The sequence below is a fragment of the Rutilus rutilus genome, assembly GCF_951802725.1.
Source record: "Rutilus rutilus genome assembly, chromosome: 15".
Lineage (NCBI taxonomy): Eukaryota > Metazoa > Chordata > Actinopteri > Cypriniformes > Leuciscidae > Rutilus > Rutilus rutilus.
In genome coordinates this window covers 12,340,903-12,361,560 of record NC_140220.1, presented here as the reverse complement: position 1 = coordinate 12,361,560, position 20,658 = coordinate 12,340,903, and the positions used below count along the sequence as shown (strand labels likewise).

At 37.6% G+C, this 20,658-nt stretch overlaps 1 protein-coding gene across 1 annotated transcript; it reads left to right on the top strand.

The window, feature by feature from the left end:
- The first annotated feature begins 1,363 nt into the window (after nucleotides 1-1,363).
- On the top strand, nucleotides 1,364-16,035 carry ankef1a (ankyrin repeat and EF-hand domain containing 1a). Its single transcript, XM_084432457.1, has 11 exons — nucleotides 1,364-1,458; nucleotides 2,680-3,038; nucleotides 3,456-3,655; nucleotides 3,874-4,023; nucleotides 4,142-4,265; nucleotides 5,054-5,882; nucleotides 6,316-6,542; nucleotides 6,785-6,954; nucleotides 7,672-7,812; nucleotides 9,229-9,384; nucleotides 15,822-16,035. Exons 2-10 carry the CDS (start codon nucleotides 2,687-2,689, stop codon nucleotides 9,379-9,381), a joined length of 2,346 nt encoding a protein of 781 aa, XP_084288583.1. The 5' UTR covers nucleotides 1,364-1,458; nucleotides 2,680-2,686; the 3' UTR covers nucleotides 9,382-9,384; nucleotides 15,822-16,035.
- The last annotated feature ends 4,623 nt before the right edge of the window (nucleotides 16,036-20,658 follow it).

The window sequence follows — 20,658 nt, the reverse complement described above, 5'->3', positions numbered from 1 at the left end:
TATAAAAGGATGAATTCAAATAAAGCAGGCTGTGCAGAGAGGGACATTTTTAGCCATGCCAGAGGCTATAGATCAAGAAACTTCTAACCCATCCTCTGGTAACTCTTCCAAAGAAAACTATCAAAGTTGTTTATGCTAGATGCAGAAAGGATTTCATCCTGACTATCTTTTTGTCAATGGATTTTTATTTTGTCTCTCTGGACTGCAGATGTTCTCTAAATAGACCGAATCTAACAGCTCAGAATCTGCATCTTTGCCAGACATGTATTTGTGTGACCTTAGCTGTCTTGGTGGTCTATGCCTAATGTTTTCTTTAATACAAAGGGATTTAAAGGACTTTGCACTAGAGTCTAGGACTGAGATCAAACCTTGACCATTCAGTCCATTTAAACCTTCAGAAGAGAGGAATTACTTAAAAGGCCTTTATAAATACTACTTCAAAATTATTCATTTTGCAGTAAGAGCTGATTTGCTTAATTTGCAATTGGGACCAGGTTATATCAGCTGTCTAGGCATAGCCTGAACCATGTTCATATCTGAAAGTTTCACCTTGCTTCTCACTACAGGTATTTCATAGCAGTATTATAAATCAACAATATTTCTCTGACTGTTGTACAATCCAAATAGTCCTCAGATTATTTTCTTCTTCCAAACTGAATGTTGAGTATTGGATATACATCACTATATTTGCAATGCTGGTTTCTAATAAAATAAAATATATTTTTTAACAATTCTCGGTTTGTGTAAAGATGTTATTTTTTCAAAAAGCCTAGATTTAGATGTTTTTTTATTTTACTAGGAGGAGTAGCCTACTATGATAGTGTTCTGATTCCCTTCAACCAATCACACGCTCGCTCAGCCTCCAAAGCCCCGCCCTCCAAAGTCTCATTGGCTAAAAAAAAGCGCGGGCCACTCCATTTATTTATATGAAGTTAGCGCCCTCTAGTGGACAATATTATATTCCCCAAGTTTTCCTCTTGAACCCTACCATCTTCCTGAGAAGAATTGAGTGCTTGTTGAAGTGATAACATTTTAAATTATGCATGACTTTGACTTAATGGTGAGAGAATCATATCCCATATGAGCATGGCGTGAGGAAGCCTCTCTTTGTGATAGATGTCACTTACTGTCACTCATTCAAAAAGTTACTCACACGCTTGAACAAATTGCCATGAAATCTGATAGGCCGTTCGTCGTCAGGCTACTCAACCCCGGTCAGGTGATCACGTAAAACTGCGGTAATTCTACCTCCTGAGGCCGCTTCTACATAAAAAAAGAGGCGGGGACAATGAGGAGGAATTTAGGCTAACGTTACTTCTTGAAGAAGCTTTTCGAGAGTTCACGAGCCACGGCGTGCTGTTGCCATAGAGACACACAGCGAGCACAGATCGAAGCGCCTGGAAACAATGTGACATTTAACTTTAACATTATACTGTTGATTTTAAACATCGACTACAGGTAAGGGAATCTAGCAGTTGTTTGACGTTAAATATAGTCTTGTAAAACTTGTGGATCCGATATACACAGGCTAAGTTATATGGTTGCTAACCTTAAAAAACTTTAATTAAAACTAAGGTGCAAAGTAGGGGGAAATATATTTTGGTCCCAAAATATAAGATGTAAAATTGGAAAAATTACAATCGTTTTTACTGAATATTCATGGTGCAATATGAGTTGTATATAAAAAAAAATAGAAGTGTGTATTATTAAAAAGCATGTAGGCTAAATACAGTTAAAGGGCCTACTACACTTGGGTAGCAGTAGTTGTGTTTTGGTCTGTGAAATGGCAAGTTATCATATGAAACTTTTAGTTTTTGTCATCACTTTTGGCATTTCATAACGCCTTGACTGTGTATACTCAAACAAGTATACTTCAAGTTCATTTTATTAAGTAGGCCTAAAAGTTCAAATATATTTTAAGTATACTATTATCAGTGTACTAGAATTATACTTGTAAGTGTACTATTTCAAAACTACTTGGCACTAAATTGGCCCACTTTTTAGTGTATGAAAGTATTTTATATTTTATGTATACTTTAAGTGTGACACTATTAACGTAAACTAAGTACACAACTAGTTTAAAAATTAAGTTTTTTCGTTTGTACTGCAACTATACTACAAGTGAACTCATAGGTATAGTGATAGTTTACTAGTCTAACACTTTTTAGTTTATAAAAGTACACTTTGAAGTAAACTCTCAGTAAACTAGCCTACTAGTAGTTTTATACTGCAAGTATACTTGTAAGTTATCTTTAAGTGAACTTATTATTCTTATAGTTTACTATTTATATATCATTTGTTGCACTTTATACTACCATGTTCCTATTTAGGTAATTTTTGACCTTTAACTGTACTTTAAATAGATTCTAAGTAAATTCCTGTGTACACTACCTGTGGACTACACAACAATTCACATACTCAGAATTAGAAACACATCTGTTTTCTTTATAAATCAATATTTTCAAACAAATCTATTGTATTGGATGCCAAAACATGTAAGTTTATGTTAAATAAAAAGTAAATATGAAAAAGTATTTAATAGACTACTCGATCAAATTCTTACATGTTTTATTGCACTTTGATAAAAATGTATGCATTCATTTAAGTTACACATTCAAATAGATCAAAACTAATCAAAAATATGCAAATGCTACCATACCATACATATAATATTTTCAGGTTCAAAATGTCATGCAACCCGGCCAAGGGAAGGCTTGAAGTTTTGCAGATCTACCGGCTGCTTCAGTGCGTCCAGGATGGAGAAAAGCCTTACATAGAGAAATTAATCAGCATGGGTGTTGATGACCTCATCAATCTCGCCGAGCCACGCGAGGGGTACGGCGTCCTGCACCTGGTATCAGTGGCCAACAATCCCGACATGCTGGAGTTCCTCGTGGCTCAGGGTGCCCGACCAGATGTGCAGGACAGGAGGGGGCGGACACCGCTGATGCTGGCCGCAGAGCTCGGATATGATGGTATTGTGTCTCTACTGGCCAAGAAGAATGCAGACATGAAACTTGTCGACAAAGATGGGAAAGGTAACTTTTAATTATGTTATTTTATAATGTAGTTATATATTAACTGCTACTTTTTATCCATTACAAAAAATATGCACGCAACTTTTAAAAGCTTTGGTCAGTGGCAGGGTAAATAATTAGAGAACATCAAAGTACTGTATAAACTTTATCGGTGAATACAAAATCATTTTATTTATCAATATACAACAGCTGACTTTCTCTCAAGGGTTAGATATTAATGACGCTTACCCCACAAGAAATAATTCTTCATAAGACAATTTGACAGCAGCCACATAGTCGACAGAGATCATCAATGGCTGGCATCATCATGCCAGTTATGGAGATTTACTGTATGCAGTCTATCTAATTACAGATCAGGGCACGACCAGTTAGTGTGTAAACCGATCTGAGTAATCCTTACTCTGGCTTCTCTCCCAGGCTTGCTCTTCTACTGCATCCACCCCACCAAAAGGCACATGCGCTGCCTCCAGGTGGCCCTAAAAGGCAATGCAGATGTCAACAATGTTTCAGAAACTGGGATGCCAGTGTTCCTGCTGGCCTGCGAGCAAGCTCAGGACTGTGAGGGAATGTGTCTCAGTATCCTAGAGAGAGGAGCAGACCCCAATGCCACAAATCAAGTATGCAAATGTTGTGTAATTGATAATGATATTTGAATCCTCTTTCCCTGAGCTGGATTCAAACAAACCAACCTTCTGATATCGCAGGCATGTAATTTAAATACCAAACCATTTGTTCATACACAAAGGTATTACACTGACTACACAGAATAACATGTAGGCCTCCTAGCTCTGTTGACTGGTGTGGCTAGATCGATTTTGTGTGTATGTTATCCCAGAAAACCGGTTTGACAGCTCTGATGGAGGCCACCAGAGCGGGAGCAATAGATCTAGTGAGAGCCATCCTCAAGAAAGGAGGAAACGTCAATGCTCTGGATAAAAAGCGATTCCACTCAGCTCACTTTGCGGCGGAAAAAGGCTTCTTTGAAGTGAGTTTCAATTGTTGTATTCTTCTATTATATAAAAAGTGATAAAACGGATGTAAGCCTATGTATTTCTCCCAGTGATTATGATCACTGCTTTTAATTCTAGTTATGCTATTTCCAGATCATTAAGGTGCTGTCTGCATATGCAGCAGATTTTGGAGCGGTAACAACAGAGGGGGATACACCGCTACACTTTGCTGCCTCTGGTGGCTACACAGATTGCTGCAGGTTTCTAGCTCAAAGAGGTAAATCAATTCATTCTAAGTCAAAACTATGAGACAAAATCATTAAACCAGGGGAGAAGGCTGCTTATAATTCATTGCATTTTGTGATTATTTTCCATATTTTCTTTATTGATTCCTTTAATTCATAAGGAATGTTTATTTTCCTTTCATTCAACTTGATTGGATAGAAATCTTTTGCTCTGTTTTCCTGAGAGAAAGACTGGATAAAAAAACATAAAAAAAAACATACCGCCCTACAATCGTGATATGGATTAGCCATATTAACAGGCACAAAGGCTATGATTTAAAGTAATAAATATGCAGATCATGTTTCTGAGTGAAGCGAGGCACTGTGTGGTTTTGTGTATGAGCAGCTCATGATCCAGTGTTTTTTAGTGTCTCAGACTGGCACGTTTCGCAATAAATGTTTAAAAGTCCCCCTGCTGTTTTCTTCCTAATTAAAAGCCTGGTGGTTTAATGTTTGAAAATGAAGAAATTAAGACAGCCATAAATATTAGTTCTGTAATTCTACAGTTGTACTATAAAATATATTTGTTATTATTATTATTATATATTATTTTTGAAATATTACAATAGAATTATAATAGCAATATTTCATATAGTTTCATATTTTCATTTAGTAATAATTATAATAAATTGTGCAGCCCTAAAAAAAAAAACATTTAAAATTGCAACCACAATTTTTTTCCCCAAATCATGCAGCCCTACTATAAAAGCAATCATGCTTCTTGATGTGGAACATGCTGAACTTTATTATATGATATTTCACACCTTTATTCCTACTTCAGGATGCAATCCTAAATTGAAGAACCAAGAAGGTCTGCTTCCTCGTCAGATTGCTAAGGACTGTGGCCACAAAGCCACTGTAAAAGAGCTTAAGAAGGCTGAACGACTACATGGAAAGTTCTCAAAAGGGATGGGCGGCACAAATGAACCATGGGCTCTGACACTTCACGACTGGTCTCATGAAAACGAGAATGCGCTAAGAAGTGCTTTCGAGTCTGCATCAGATGGCATCATGGGAATAGAGGTGGTGTCCAGGGTGACGTTTGTGTCTGTTCTTCAGGAACTTCACGCTCCTCTAGATGAGAACCAAATTCATACTCTTCTGCTTGCTCTCGATAAGAGAAGAGAGGGCTTCATAAATATAAATGACTTTCTAAGAGGTCTCAAATATCTTCCAAAGATATATGTTATGGCATCTTATGGGCCTAAGAAGAAGAAAGCAACCAAGTCAGGGAAGACCAAAAAGAATAAGTTCAATCTACCCATGCCCATCTGCACTGTCCCACCTGATCTCTTGCATCGCCGTGATGATGGTGGGCCACCGCATTTTATGATTGAAAGCTACCAGCATTTTACAGATACCCACAGATATGACCGGGACCATCGACCAGCACATCCTATCGAAGATGATACAACGTGGTACATCGATGAGCCCGAAAAGATATACATAAACATGAACTACTGTGCTAAAACAGGAGATATTGAGTCTCTTAGGTTAGCACTCATCCAAAAGGTTCCAGTAGATGTGAAAGATCGGTTCTACAAGACACCACTCATGGCTGCATGTTCAAGTGGGAACTTTGAAGTGGCAAAGTTCCTTCTTGATAATGGGTAAGACTTATGAACTTCTAAGTGTTGACTTAAAAGGATACAGTAGTCCACCAAAAAATGAACCATAATTCACCCTCATGTCATTCCAAACCTGTTTGCATTTCCTTTTCTGCAGAACATAAAAAAGATACTTTGGAGCATGTTGGTAAACAAACAGTTTTGTTTCCCATTTGTTTTCCATTTTATGGACAAAAAATACATTGGAAGTCAATGGGAACAGAAACTGTTGGTTACCAACATTCTTCAAAATATCTTCTTTCATGTTCAACAGAAGAAAGAAAGTCATACAGGTTTGGAATAAATGAGGGTGAGTAAATGACAGATTTTTTTGGGTGGACTATCCCTTTAAGGAATAAATGAAAGTATATTTAGATTGGCATATGTATATTATATATATAAAAAAAATGATACCCAAATGATAATCTCATTACAGGGCTGACATGAATGCAAGTGATCAGTTCAACTGGACTCCTTTGCACCATGCCTGTCATGCAGGACAGCTGGACATTATACAGTTGCTGCTGGAGGCGGGAGCTTCTGTGGACCCGCCCACTCTCAATGGAGCCACTCCCCTAATGAGAGCCATCGAGAGCTGTAGGCCGTCCTGTGTGGAGTACCTCATCAAAGCTGGGGCAAAGATCAATGCAGTAAATAAGACAGGTACAGTCCACTTTCTAAGAAGGACAGTTATTTTACAACTACATCTGATGGAACATAAATATATTGAAACAAATTCATAACCATTCGCAACCAGTGCAGACTGTTTCTACGTCATTCCCACAATGCCCACCTCATCTTTGCTGGAGCGCTCTTATGAACACCCAGATTTACAGTGCATTAAATCTCTGAGATTTATCAACTGCTGTCATTTGAGTCAGGAACTTTCAATCTTTTAATTGCAGAGCAAAATTGCTTGGACGTTGCCCACGCTTATGCAGACTTCAGAGTGGTGGATTTGATCCAGGCTAAGATTAATACGCTACCCAGACCTAAGGACAACAAGAAGCCACAGCCAGTCAAAGTCCACCGCAAACCAACGCCGGCCTCAACCCCTAGCTCTACAAAAGAAAAGGTAGAGCAAGCGTACTGTATGTGATTTAGCATATCTACTGTACACGCCTACCTTCATTTAAAGTCACCGTGAAATCAAAATATAGTATTTGTTTGAATAATGTAAGAATTGTCTGAGACTAGGGATCAATATTTTTTCCTTTTTAATATACTTTAAAGATAATAACTGTTTCCTGTTTGCATTGAATCAATGTGAAGCTGCTTTAAAACAATCTGTATTGTATAAAGTGCTATATAAATAATTGTGACTTGACTTGACTTGACTTGACCAATGGCGCAGATGCAGCATCACACAATAGCAAACGCTTTCAGATGTGCAATTCACATTTTTTAAATCCGTGACTAATTTATTCTGCAACCAGAAGTGTCCCCTAATAGGGGGTTATAGACTGCAATATCAGTATTTATCCTTATGTAGAAATAAAATCACTATGTATTTGTCAGAATTACTATTCATATTAAAATTGCTGTGTCATTTCAAATCTAAGCTGTGATCAAAACCATCTGGCCATAAACATGAAAATGAAAACCCAAGCAAAGAGTAAGTAAATGAGTCCAGACGTGTCATATTACCCCCCAACAAGGCACTGGCGGCTTTGTGACTCTGTTAGTGTGCTCAGGGAAACCCCGCTGAACCTTTGTTGAAAGTCACACCATTGTCAATGTGTCATCACGTCCACTGTGTCTTGATTACGGTGTTAGCGCTTTATCTTCTCAGCAGGGCACCGTTCCCACTCCCACAGCCTCCTCAAACTCAGCAGTCAAGAAAGCAATGAAGAAAGACAGTGTTATCGTGCACAGCACTCAGATCACCAGCGGCAAGCTCAACAAATTGGACATCAGTTTTGTGCCAAGAACGGTAAGCTGGACACCACACAAAGGTGTATGCACAGAGAGAAATGTAAGCTAGGCCTGTGTGAGCAGCACAGTGGGCCTCATGTACTAATAACAAGTGTTTTTTCATGCAAAAACAGGTGTGTGCGCACATGCATTTGCTCTTACTCTTACTCTCATTCTACGTTCATTAATCTGGATTATTCTTCATAGATATGTCTCCATATAAGGGCTGTACTCACAGTAAGGATACATTCTTCTTAGCAGATGTTTCCTCACGCTCACATTTTGCATTAAAGCACATGAAGCAAGATCTCCTGTCCCCCTGTAGTCAATTGTATCCCTTAAAAATCCCTTAAAAGTAATTAACACCATAATTACATATTTAAACTTTTTTTTCCTTGAAGAAAATTCTTCATGCCTTAAAATAGTTTGAATGTAACTCTACACCCTTTGCCTCATTTAGTATACGCGGTTCTATGAATATGCAAATTAGCCCCGCCTCAACTCACACCAGCTCAGAGATTCACTCGTTGACAATCACACGTTGACGTGATTGGTTACAAGGTAGTTTGTGACATCAGAAACACCAGCGATTCCAAACTGCGTCTTTGGTTCACTGCAGTTTTAAGGGGAAAATACTCAGCAATGGTGTTGACTTATGAATTTACACATGGTTTGTCTTACAGCATATTAAAATCACCACATAGTAGTGTTGCCAAAAGTACCGACTTGAATTTTTTTAAATGTGACGATACCAGCATTTCCCAGCATTGGTGAACAGATTCTTAAACACCGCTGATTGGCCATTGTGTTCACGCGCTCAACGTATATGTCTGTGATTGGCTATAATGATCAACGCTTCAAAAACATGTTGTCTTCACATGCGCTTACACAGAGACACACAGGAGTGTTTGAAAGCAGACGTCTATCAGCGGATATATTAGGGATCTGCTGATAGACTGAAGTTGGTACTTTTGACAACACTACCACATAGACAAACAACATTAAAAGCTTGGTTTTCACCACAGGGGGACTATAAGTAAAGCCATGCTAAAGCCATGCCATTCTCAAAAAACATTTGAAACATACATGTTTTATATTGGCCAAAACTACACATTTTCAGATGCTTTGTATGCAGAACCTATTTTTGTTACTCTGAAATACAAGAATTTGTTAATTAATTAATTAATTAATTATTATTTAAATGATTCAAAACATATGCTGTTTATAAGAGCACCAAGATTGTGATTTAAAAGAAAAGAGTTTCTTATGTTATCTTAAATTTAGAATATAATATATGAAAAAATATATGTTTTACACATAAATATGTGCGTACAAACTTCTAGTTTAAGAAAGGATGAGATGTCATGTGGCCAAAAGATTAGCACATTTAGTTTCAGTGGATTATGATATTTGTTTTTCCTGCTATTTGTTGTAGACGTGGAAAAATCAGCTGACCACAAGCGAGCTGATGGAGAAGAAGGCAAGGAGGAGGCAGCGTTTCAGTTTTGAGGTGGACTTTGATGACTTCAAGATGCCATTCAATAAAAACATTCAGAAGAAGTCCGTGGAGTTTGAATTTACCGACTGAAAGGTAAAAACATGTCTTAGATCAAAACAGTACTGATAATAACAGAAGGGATAATAATCTTTGGCATGTCCTTTTAATTTTAAGTGAGCAGACAAACAATTTCTACCTGGCAGACAATAAAATGGACAAAATAACTAATCGTATATAAATGTTATTGTAGATAATCCGTAGATTGTAGATAATCCCTGTCCCATCTAGAGACCAGGGGCTGGACTCATGACAATCTTCTTGAAGGCGGCAAGAAATTGCTTAAGATAAAAGATATTTAAAAATGTCTTTAGAACATCTTATTTTTTACTTAAGAAGAACATGACAGGCATTGTGTGGTGTTATCCGTTGTTATCTGATTGTATGCCGGTTCTTGCCAAAGACTTGCAAATCAACTAATCTTTTTGTAGTGCCTGCAAATTGATTAATATTACACACATCTTTGTCACAACTGGCTTAAAATGGGAGCTCAGCACTTGCCGTTGCAGTTTTTTAATGTGCCATGTATTATATATTTATTTTGTGCTGAATGCTGTTGAAAATGATGTTGTAATTATAAAATTAAAAAAGAAGTCCCTGTTTCAGTTGAGTTGTTACTGATTGTTACTTGATTACCAAAAAGTCACTTCACACATAATAATGTGTTTCACTTCAGTGTACTCATGCACATCCCTAGTAATAGTAATATGTATTACAAGTAGCTAGTGTTATGTTGAAATGCTCAATAAATTCATTAAACATCTTACCTTAGGGGATTTAAGTCAAGTTGGATGTTAACCTAACTTATCCTAAGAACATTCTTTTAAGGAATTCAGTTTTGTCTTAAGAGCAAACTAATTGTTTTGTTAATCTGGCCCCAGAATATCATAGAGACTTGGGGGTCATCTATCTTAGCAACCTGATAGCAATGTCCTGACAACCTTCCAAAATGCTTTGGCATCATAGCGTCAAACTTTGCATGGGCATCAGCACTCTAGTTTTGGTACCATTCTAACATACAGTGTGTTTTAAGCTGTAGTTTAGGGATTAATACTGCATGTCTCACGGCTGTTTCTCTGTCGCCTCCGAGAGGGAGTAGGTGCGTTAAGTAAGATTGATTATGCGTTTAGGAGAGGCAGGAGATGAGAGCTGCTGCCTACGTGCTGGCATGCAGTTTGTCTCCTCCATGTCTCAGCGTCTGTCGGGCGTGCTGAGTTCAGGCCTTTCACCACAGGCAGCGCTGCGCAAAACCCCTCATGTTGTTTATCTCAGAAAAAAAACAAGCTATTCTATCCACATGCTTTAACAAGAATACATTATCTGCTGATTAACCATGTCTGATATATTCATAGTGGAAATGTGTAATCGAAACTGTGACTAGTAGAATGACTTCCAATAAAAGCTGTTCTTATTTTCTGCACTTTACAGGTTACTGAGACGGCAGTGGTTTCAGAGTAGATTCTAGATTCTTTTTGGTATAAGGAAATGCGCCACTCGCCGGCTGTCCTTTTTATTGGACGGTTCCTCTGTTTGGCCAACAGATGGCGCAATAGTGTTCACATACGAATAGTGTCTATTTTGGATGGCTGTTGTTGTGAGATCCTTGTTATGTGTTACAGCTCAGCACAGTGCTGCAAAATAATATTCAAAACTATTGTGATTATTCAGAGTTGTAATTTGATCTCAGTTAAAATAACGTGGATGAGGGTCATTCAAAATGTGCAGGTATGGATTGCATATATTATGTATCTTAGCTGCCATTTTAAGTCTCTTTCCATATAAACCATCTCTCTGATTTAGTCCGTGATGTATTCTGTTAGTTTATAAACCAGTAGAAATGTACCAATAGTGAGTGAAATGGATTCTTACAGCATTAAAGAAATAAATAGCCACATCAAATCAACGTCACAATGTTTTACTGTAACCACAGGGTAAAATCTGTTTAAAATGTCAATAGTGGCGTCTGAAAAACAAAGATACGGTGTGTTTTGTTTGTACGACATGGATCTGATTAAATGCACACGTCTGCTGATACCAGCATTTACCACCGAATTCGATCATTAGGATTGCTATGCCTTCAAGATCTGTTGGGCATGGTTACATAACAAAATAAATGGTTAAAACCAACAGCAATAAATCAATGCTTTACTGAAGCTATGAGGTTTTTACATATACATGTGATATCCAATAAGATTATGGAGAATTTGTTAATTATCAGATACTGTAACTAGCATTGGAGAGACATATATGGATTTTTTTACGTGCATGCATTTATAAATAGTCTCTTTTTTTTTTACTACGTTTGTTTCAGAAGCTGAGAAAGAGATGCTAGACAACAAAAGAGCAAACATGAGAGTGGCAGAGAGAGATATGGGGCAGCTCGGAGAGTTAGTGCATCAGAGAGAGAGAAGGACAGGGCGAATGAAAGCGATAGTTTGAGTGTGAACTCGTCGGTGACATTCATCCCTGTAGATGTGGGTAACGACAGAGCTGTGTGGGGTGAGTCAGGGATGGAGGGATGGAAATAGAGGAGTGAATGTTTTATAAAATCAATGCTCTTGGCTTCAGTGTAAACTAGATCTTTCAAGAGTGATGAGCACACGCACATGCAAATTTAGTTTTTATGCGTGCATGTCGAGTAATCTCACTTGTTTTTCTTATCTTAATACTTTGTTCATTGTTGTATTTAATAGGATTTGTCATAATTACATTTTTTTTTATGTTTTTTGTGCGTGTCTTATGCTGACCAAAGCTGCTTTCATTTGATCAAAAATACATTGAAATATTATTACAATTTAAAAGAACTGTTGTCTATTTTAATATATTTTAAAATCCAAGTTATTTCTGCGCTAAAGCTGAATTTTCAGCATCATTACTCCAGTCTTCAGTGTCAAATGATCCTTCAGAAATCATTCTGATATGCTGATTTGGTGCTCAAGAAACGTTTCTTATTATTATCCATGTTGAAATCCGTTGTGCTGCTTCATATTTTTGTGGAAACCATGATAAACTACCATTAAAAAATGTAGGGTAAGTACACTTTCTTTCTTTTTTTAAAGAAATGAATACTTTTAATTCAGCAAGGGGGCAGTAAATTGATCAAAAGTAACATTATAAAAACATTTTATTTAATATTTAATGCTGTTCTTTCAAATTTTCTATTCAAAGAATCCTAAAATCCTAGAACCCTAATTAATAATTTAGCACCGATAATAATTGAGCAGCAAATCAGCATATTAAAATGAATTTCACGATCATGTGACACTGAAGACTACAGTAATGATGCTGAAACTTCAGTTTTGCCATCACAGGAATAAATCATATTTTTTAAATATAATCAAATAGAAAACAGGTCTTTTAAACTCTAATAATATTTCACAATATTACTGTTTTTTACTGTATTTTTTTTTAATCAAATAAATGCAGCATTGGTAAACATAAGAGACTTTAAAAAAAGGAATTATTCCAAACTTTTTTTTAAACCAATAATCTGTGTTTTACTTTTGTTAATCTGGTCATGTAGTGCTGTGCTAAGACTTAGTTTTGCTTTATCTGAAATTATATGCCTTGTTTTCGGGGTTGAAAGTCTTTCCTTGCAGCACTGCAGTGTTTCTACTCATACACCCCCCCACACGGAGCTTACTCAGCATTCTTGGTCCTCCTGGGAACAAGGGGAGACGGAGTACTCTGCTGGCCAGGCTTGGCCTGAGCTGTGTTTGTTTGTGTTTTATTCGGTGCCTGTCACAGCTCTGCCCCACTACCAGGGACTGCTGACACAGAATAGCCATATAAACATAGGTATTAGTGTTATACAATATCATATGACCTGTGAATCAGGGTTTTATGAGGTCTGCCGAATACGATGTGACCGTTTTGTCGTAATAAATCCCTGGATGCCCATATACAGCAACTTTCTTACACATACTGGTGAAGGGTACAGTCTGTCAGTCACAATAAAGCAGGTCATCACTGGTATATTTGGGTAATTCTTGTAAGGTGGAGGAATGTGGAGTTGTTTACAACCTCCTATGTGAAGCACTTAAAATAGTGCTACTATATATGGACAGAAAACCAAAATTCAAGATATTTGGACAGAAAATCCATATCATTACAAAGTACCGAATAAAAAAATGATTGTGCTGCTTATTTTCTTTGTAAATCCTGATACATTTATTCATCATTCATTGATGAATAGAAAGTTCAAAAGAACAATGATTATTTGAAATTGAAATCTTTTGTAACATCATAAATGTCTTTACCATCATCCATCCTTGCTGAATAAAAGCGCTTATAAATCTTAATAGAGCTTATAAGTTTAAAAATCTTACTGACCCAAATCTTTGAACAATATTGCATATATATGCCTCAACCTAGATAAAATATTAGGCACAGCGGTATCTCTAAAAGTTATAGTTTTCTTTCAAGTTATTTCCAAAACAACTAGTGCTTTTTCTTTCTGATGTTCAGTGAGATTCTCTTACCAGCAGCCTACAGTTGCTGTTGTTGTAGAGTGAAGGATTATTTTGGTTTGAGTTCCTCACTCGAAGTTCTTTTCCCAAGGAGTTGGTGTACAATTTCAGTCGATAGAAGCTGATGGCAGAAGTTCAAGTATCTTGCTGTTGAGCAGTTTTCTGCAATTACCATTTGCATTTGGCTTCCATTCTTTGTAGCATCCCCTTTGCCTTCCCAGCCATCTTTTACTTGCTGTCCTTGGTTTATTTTGGTACCCAGCCAGGGGAACTTGACAACAAACAATACAGATGCAGACGCAATTTTCTCAGCCAGGTTACTTTCGTCAGTTTTAAAATTGACAAGAAATAGCCTTGAAACCAATGCCAGTGAAGACCCAGTAATATGATGAGTAATTTAATCACCACAGTGGTCATTTAGCATTTGAATCAGGCATATGCAAGAGCACTCTTGAGAATGCCCAGGCAGACATTAATCTTTAATCTCACTACCAGATGCTGTGAGGAAAGAAATGATATTGTCTTGTTGCCATTCCAGCAGTCTGAAAAAGCAATTTTTATGAACCCTCCAGTGATAATATCACTAATGTATGATTGTGTTGTAGTCAGGTCTAACGCACTGGGGTTGAGCAGCATGCAGTGTTGGAGTAAGTGCCAATATTTCAGTGACAGGGTTCCGAGGATGAGAGCGTGAGGCTTAGCAATGCGGAGCCAGCAGGGTGAAGCTGGCAGAGATCTGCTCTGCACTCCATCGATCCGGTTTTTCTGGAGTGGGTCACGGTTTCAGTGCTGAGCAGTTTCATTTTCACTGCAGTGGAGGCGTCTGGTGTTCCACCTCTGGGCACAAACAAAGCCACATAAAAAACACACGCGCATAGCTGGAGGCTACAGTTCATTAAGCGGCAGGAGGCACTGAGGTACTAGTTTCCCTTTGAGCGGCCCTTAAGGGTAAGATTTGCCATTAACACCATGGCAAAAAAAATGCTGCATCAGGTCTGCAAGAGATACTGTGTGTGTTGCAGGCACCAGACATGACAGTCTGGGTCCAGGTCCTGATGCTCTACAGTCTTACACCGTGTTTAAGCCGCACGAGAGTGGCACGATGCTGAAAAAAGACAATAGTACCCATTATAATCAGTGATGCTGATTGTCTTTTTGCCATTCCAGCAGTCTGAAAAAGCTATTTTTATAAACCCTTCAGTGAAAATATTACTAATGTACGATTGTGTTGTAGTCGTGTCTAACGCACTGGGGTTGAGCGTTACATGTCGCACTACATTGGATGCGACACGACATGACCTTCACAATAAGAAAAAAAGTTATTTTAAAGGGTCAGTTCACCCAAATATGAAAATTACTCGCCCTCAATACTGAGAGCTTTCTGTCCCTCCATTGATAGCTTTGTAACTACCACTTTGACGCTTCAAAAAGTTCATAAAGAGATCGTGAAACTAATCGAATTGAGCGATTTAGTTTAGTTTCTGATAAGACACGATCACTTTATATGATGAGGAGATTGAATTTAGGCTTTTATTCACAAATAAACCAAAATGGTTCACAACTGACTCCTTCACTGAAACCACGAGTCATTTTACAGTTATGTCAGATTCGAAATAAACTGGGAACCTTGTACTAGGGGATACACACTTAAGGACCCTTGGGAGTAAAACAGTAAAGTGGGTTAATGTATGAACTATAATCAACACGATATTTCACTTTGTTAAAAAAAGAAAGAAAGAAAGAAAACAGGTAAAAAGTTATTTATATGGCAAAATACAATCATTACAATGCCATAATCAAATGGGAACTAAACCTCTTTTTAAAAAGTCATGACCCTGAAATTTCTTACAATATTTAAAAGTAATTGAACATTTTTCCATTTAGCTCGTTTTGTATTTCTTAAAAAAAACTGAATGTGTTAAGGCATTCACTAAAAATAATAGCAATTAATTATTTTAACATTTTGACAGCCTTAATTTTTTTTCTTAACTTTCTTTTTTACAGGTTTTACAAAGCAACATCACAATCTTTCCAAGTACTCCCCGGAACCTTCTTCAGTACTCTTGGTTGGGAATTGCTGTTCTACATCGTCATGCAGCAGGAAGGGAAGCGTCACGAGTGAATTGAAGCATCGTTCATCAAATTCATGTAAATTATGACACAACGTGGCTTGAGGACATCCGCTTTCACCTCTTCACACGTTTTCTACATGAACTGCAAAAAAAAAAAAAAAAAATGAAGCTGCAGGTGACGCATGGGGAGAGAAAACCCCCATGTTTCCATGGCAACATGCAGGTTAAGGCATCAAGGACTAATCTGGTGTTCCATCTATGAAGCTTAAGCATTGTTACACTAGTCTTCCCTTAAATCCATCACACACACACTCGTTCACCAATATCTGGATTCTGCTGATGTCTCCAACTAAGCCTGAAATGATAATGATCACAAACAGGCAGGTTTGCCTCACCAACCAGAACACTGCACTACTCACAGCAGTGGAGAAAAAGAGAATGAGCGAAAGACAGAGCAGTTATGTGTACGTACGAACCCCGAAAGACCGTTATCTTTAGCAAAACTCTGCCCCACTTCCAATCTGTTTTCCAAACAATAACACATAGACGCTAAAAAGAAAGTGCAATCAACTGAAAACTTTCATGCTGTAGCAAGATGCAAGTCTGCATGGTCTAACACTGTATATGTCCTGATGTCCTTGTTTTGAGAGTGTGGTCATTACGTCTGCTCACTGGACACATCAGATGTAGTCATGCAGTAAGAGCATCTCAGCTGTTCCACAGTTCTTCCCATGATGCAAATGAGCAAGTGCATCACTGCAAAAATCATTGACTTAATTAGTATTCTTGTCTTGATTTCCTGTAAAAATTGAAACATGTCATGAAGATACCTGGTCTGTTTTAGGTAGGTGGTGCCTGTCAAATTTACGTCCACATGAATGGCCGGACCCAGGGTTTCCAAGCAGAACATTGCCCAGAGCTTCACACTTTCTCCACCGGCTTGTCAAACGGTGCACAAGTACACGGCCATCCACGTGATGTAAAAGAAAATGGGACTCGTCGGACTAGACGGCCTTCTTCCACTGCTTAAAGGTCCAGTTCCGAGTCGCTTTCAATGGTGGACAGGGGTCATCAGAGGGACTCTGATTGGTCTGCGGATACACAGCCCCATACGCAGCAGAGTGTGATGCACTTTGTGTTGTGACACATTCCTCCCACAACATCATTAAAAGTTTGTGTGACTTGTGCCACCATAGACCTTTTGTTGGCTCAGACGGGATAGCCTTCGTTGCCCTCGTGCATCGATGAGACTTGGGCGCCCACCACCTTGTCGCCGATTTGTGGTTTGTCCCTCTTCAGACCACTGTTGGTAAATACTCGTCACTGCTGCCCCACAATCCTTCTCATTTCAGAGATACTCTGACCAAGTTGCCTTGTCATAACAATTTGGCCCTTTATTTCTGCCCATATTGAATACATAAAATTTGTGAACCAGAGTGGGAGAACACTATTTCCGGTGAGGTGATTGATTGATTTATTTTCTGGAAAGAGGAAGTTTCCATTCAATTGGCAAAAATATAAGACAGGGTCCTGTTAATTGGCTAGAAGGGATATCACATTCCAGCCTAATGCACACATGGCGTGTTCAAAACTATTCTCTAGTCTACACTATCATCCTGGCAAAAATGAAACATTCTAAGTCTACTCAAGACTCCACTGTGCTTACACCCTCGTACATATACATAAATACATATTGATGTTACATGACTTTGGATCAAATCAATTTAGGTAGTAATTAACCTTTGACCTCAGTGCTAAAGCATGCTGCCTCAGTGCCCAGGGGATCAATGTGACCCTTTCCTGCCCCCACAACACTCAGAAAGAGAATGACAGCAGGCATAAATGAAGGTGCTTTGATACTAGTCTTGTGCATTTTGGTGATTATCCAAGCATATTAATACATATAACAATCTTGTATTTTTTATGTTTATTTTAATTACCCATTCTTGCTTGGATTGAATGAAAGGGTGAGATGAAACTACAGTCCCTTATAAAGCTCAGATCAATACGGATCAATATTTCTTCTGACATATATCTGCATCAGTGCATTTGAGACCCTCAGTCACACACTTATCAACATTGCCACCCTTCTCAAATCTAGCCGCTCATCAATTATCAGACTGAATGTCACTTTCCTGAATTATCAAGCTTGCAGTCTGGCATTTTCTCTCTACAGGGCTCAGAGGAGCAACTAGAGAGAAATCTGAATGAACCTCTGTGGAAAATAGGTCATGCAAGTCTAGGGCAAAGGAGACAGGATGTAATGAGCAGCTAGAACAATATTGTCTGCTGGAGTGACAAGGCAGCCAAAGCAAACTATTGTATAAATTCTAAATGAAAACAAGTCACCAGATTAGAAAATGCATGGGGAAATAAAACAAAAGTAGGGATAAATCGTGGTAAAACAGAAGATCTAAAACAATTCTGTGGGGAACGGTGTTTATTTAGTGCAGGATTTTCAAACTCTTAGCCAACCCAGGTATTAAAAGCTGGATTTCCTCAGTAACAATTGACTATAAGTATAAATAAGTATCATGTTTAAGAACATTATCTAATGCTACATTATATAATGCTTAAAGAATAATTTGTTAGAAATGACTTAATAGTTGAGATGAGACTTAAGAAATGTCATGAAAATGCAGGCAAAACTGATATGGTAAACAAACTACTATGCTACTATATCATTGATTTTTGCAGGGATAGAATGCTTTATTGACAAATCAGAAGCCAGGACTGGAACAATCCATTTTACATAACACACAGCTCTCTAGAATACTTGATTCTGATTGGTCAATATCCGCATCCTGCAGCCCAATTTTTTGGGATAATTGCCACTAAAACTTTATATCGCACATATTGCCAAAATAGATGTGCTAGATTCACTTCTCTCATATCGCAGTTTCTATCCTTCTCATTTATTTATTTATTTTTAAATAATCAAATATTTTATCTCCTTTTATTTATTTCAGGAAGTAGCCGTGCACTGTAATGCACTTATCCTTAATAAAAATAAAATCACTCTATTGTTTCCTAATGGCTAATTGTTTAATAGTACATTTATTTTTTATCAAGGGTCAGTGCACTACACTGCACTATTTTAAGATGCACTATTATAAGAAGCTGACTGACCAAACACCACATGCAAATAAGAGATTTAAAAAACAATACAGTCAGATCATCAAGTCGAATAACTACAGTTAACGTATCGACGCTGAGATTTTCACATTCCTCCGAGTCATATTTTAAAGGATTCCTTTGTAGCAGCAGAGTATAAACACGTTTTTAGACTGCTGAGTCACTGGTCGAATCCATTGCTGAAGCGTGCTCCCCCTCCCTTCAACAGCTCTTCTCCTCATTCTCTCACTTTCATCCTCTCCCTGGCCTGTTCTCTCCCTCCATCCCCCTCTCGTGTTCTGATCTACACCCACCCACCCGCTCCAACCCCAACTTTTTCTCTTTATCTCTGTCAGCACCCCCTTGCCCAGCTCCCTCTGTGCTCTCACTCTCCTCTCTCTGGTTTAATTAAGGGGGAAATGAGTCTGTGAGTGACGTGTAAGAGAGCAAGGTCTAGTCACAAAGTGAGTTGATAATGCAACTACTAATTCTTTTCTTACTGCCTCTGTTCCAGTGGTGCAAAAAACGCAGCAAAGTCAAATGCTACAGATAAAAAAATAAAAAAAACTTCAAAGGCTTCAAAGATTCAGCTAGACTTTTTTAAAGATTCGCTTTAATCTTAACATTACAAAAAAAAAAGAGCAAGATCTGCTTTGTTTCAAGTTATATTCCACAACAAGCAACTGACTTTAAACTGTCTTTGATTGGAAGAGAAAGTAACTCAATATTTATTTGGGACCTACCGGTGTATAATAACATATTTGATACATTTATGAATATTATTATTAATAATTTTTATTTTACAAAAAAAAAAAAACATTAAATCTTCACAAAACATTTATTGTACTAATTTATTCTCCCTCCATTACCTATAGCATACTGAGATGAGAAAACTAAGGCTATTAAGGGGGTACATATCACATAAAACTTTTATATAGTTGAGTTTAAACTATTAAAATAGATAAAATCTCTGTAATTCTTGTGGAATCTGCAGGAAATACTCACGGTGACATAAATTGAATGAATTATGAACACTAAAAATATGACATCTGTCCAACTTATTTCAAGAGCACCTACTTCAGCTTTTGCAAGTCATTCTTCCAGTTTTTAGGTGTTTTTGCTGTAGCAGTTTGTCCTGTTTCCCAATGTTCTCCAGAGGGGTTTCCCTAATGAGCATGATGAGCTGTTGTCACATGACTTCCTGACATAAGTCAGTTTAAACTCATACAGTGGGAGTTTAAGAAAGTAAGTAAAATATATATACATCATTGTTTTTTACCTCATTGCATGTTACTCTGAGTGGAGCAAAATAAGAATAGGTGAAAATCCCTTTCCTGATTGGCTTGCAAGATCTGCCATTTGACCAATGGCTGAGATTGAGAGTATCCTCTATCTCTGGAGCTTGCAATAGTGACATGCAGTCTAACGTGCAAAATTGTAATCTTAGCTGTCTGCTTAACGTATGGTCAACTATTTTAAATGACTTCTAATTGATCGATTAAACGTAAAATAAACTATGCTAAGGTCAACTAAATTAACTTCACGCTGTGAGAGAAAATGCCACACATTCAGAAGGTATAACATTCCCATTGTTCTCAACAGACAAAAAAAAAAAAAAGTTCTGTGAGTGATACTCAGACCAAATTAGATTGGAC

What these genes read in the sequence shown, in the direction of transcription:
- ankef1a (XM_084432457.1), top strand. Translation starts at nt 2,687, where the DNA reads ATGTCATGCAACCCGGCCAAGGGAAGGCTTGAAGTTTTGCAGATCTAC. An exon ending in TGTCGACAAAGATGGGAAAG is followed by an intron (nt 3,039 to 3,455) that starts GTAACTTTTAAT and finishes CTTCTCTCCCAG; the next exon opens with GCTTGCTCTTCTACTGCATC. An exon ending in CGGAAAAAGGCTTCTTTGAA is followed by an intron (nt 4,024 to 4,141) that starts GTGAGTTTCAAT and finishes TGCTATTTCCAG; the next exon opens with ATCATTAAGGTGCTGTCTGC.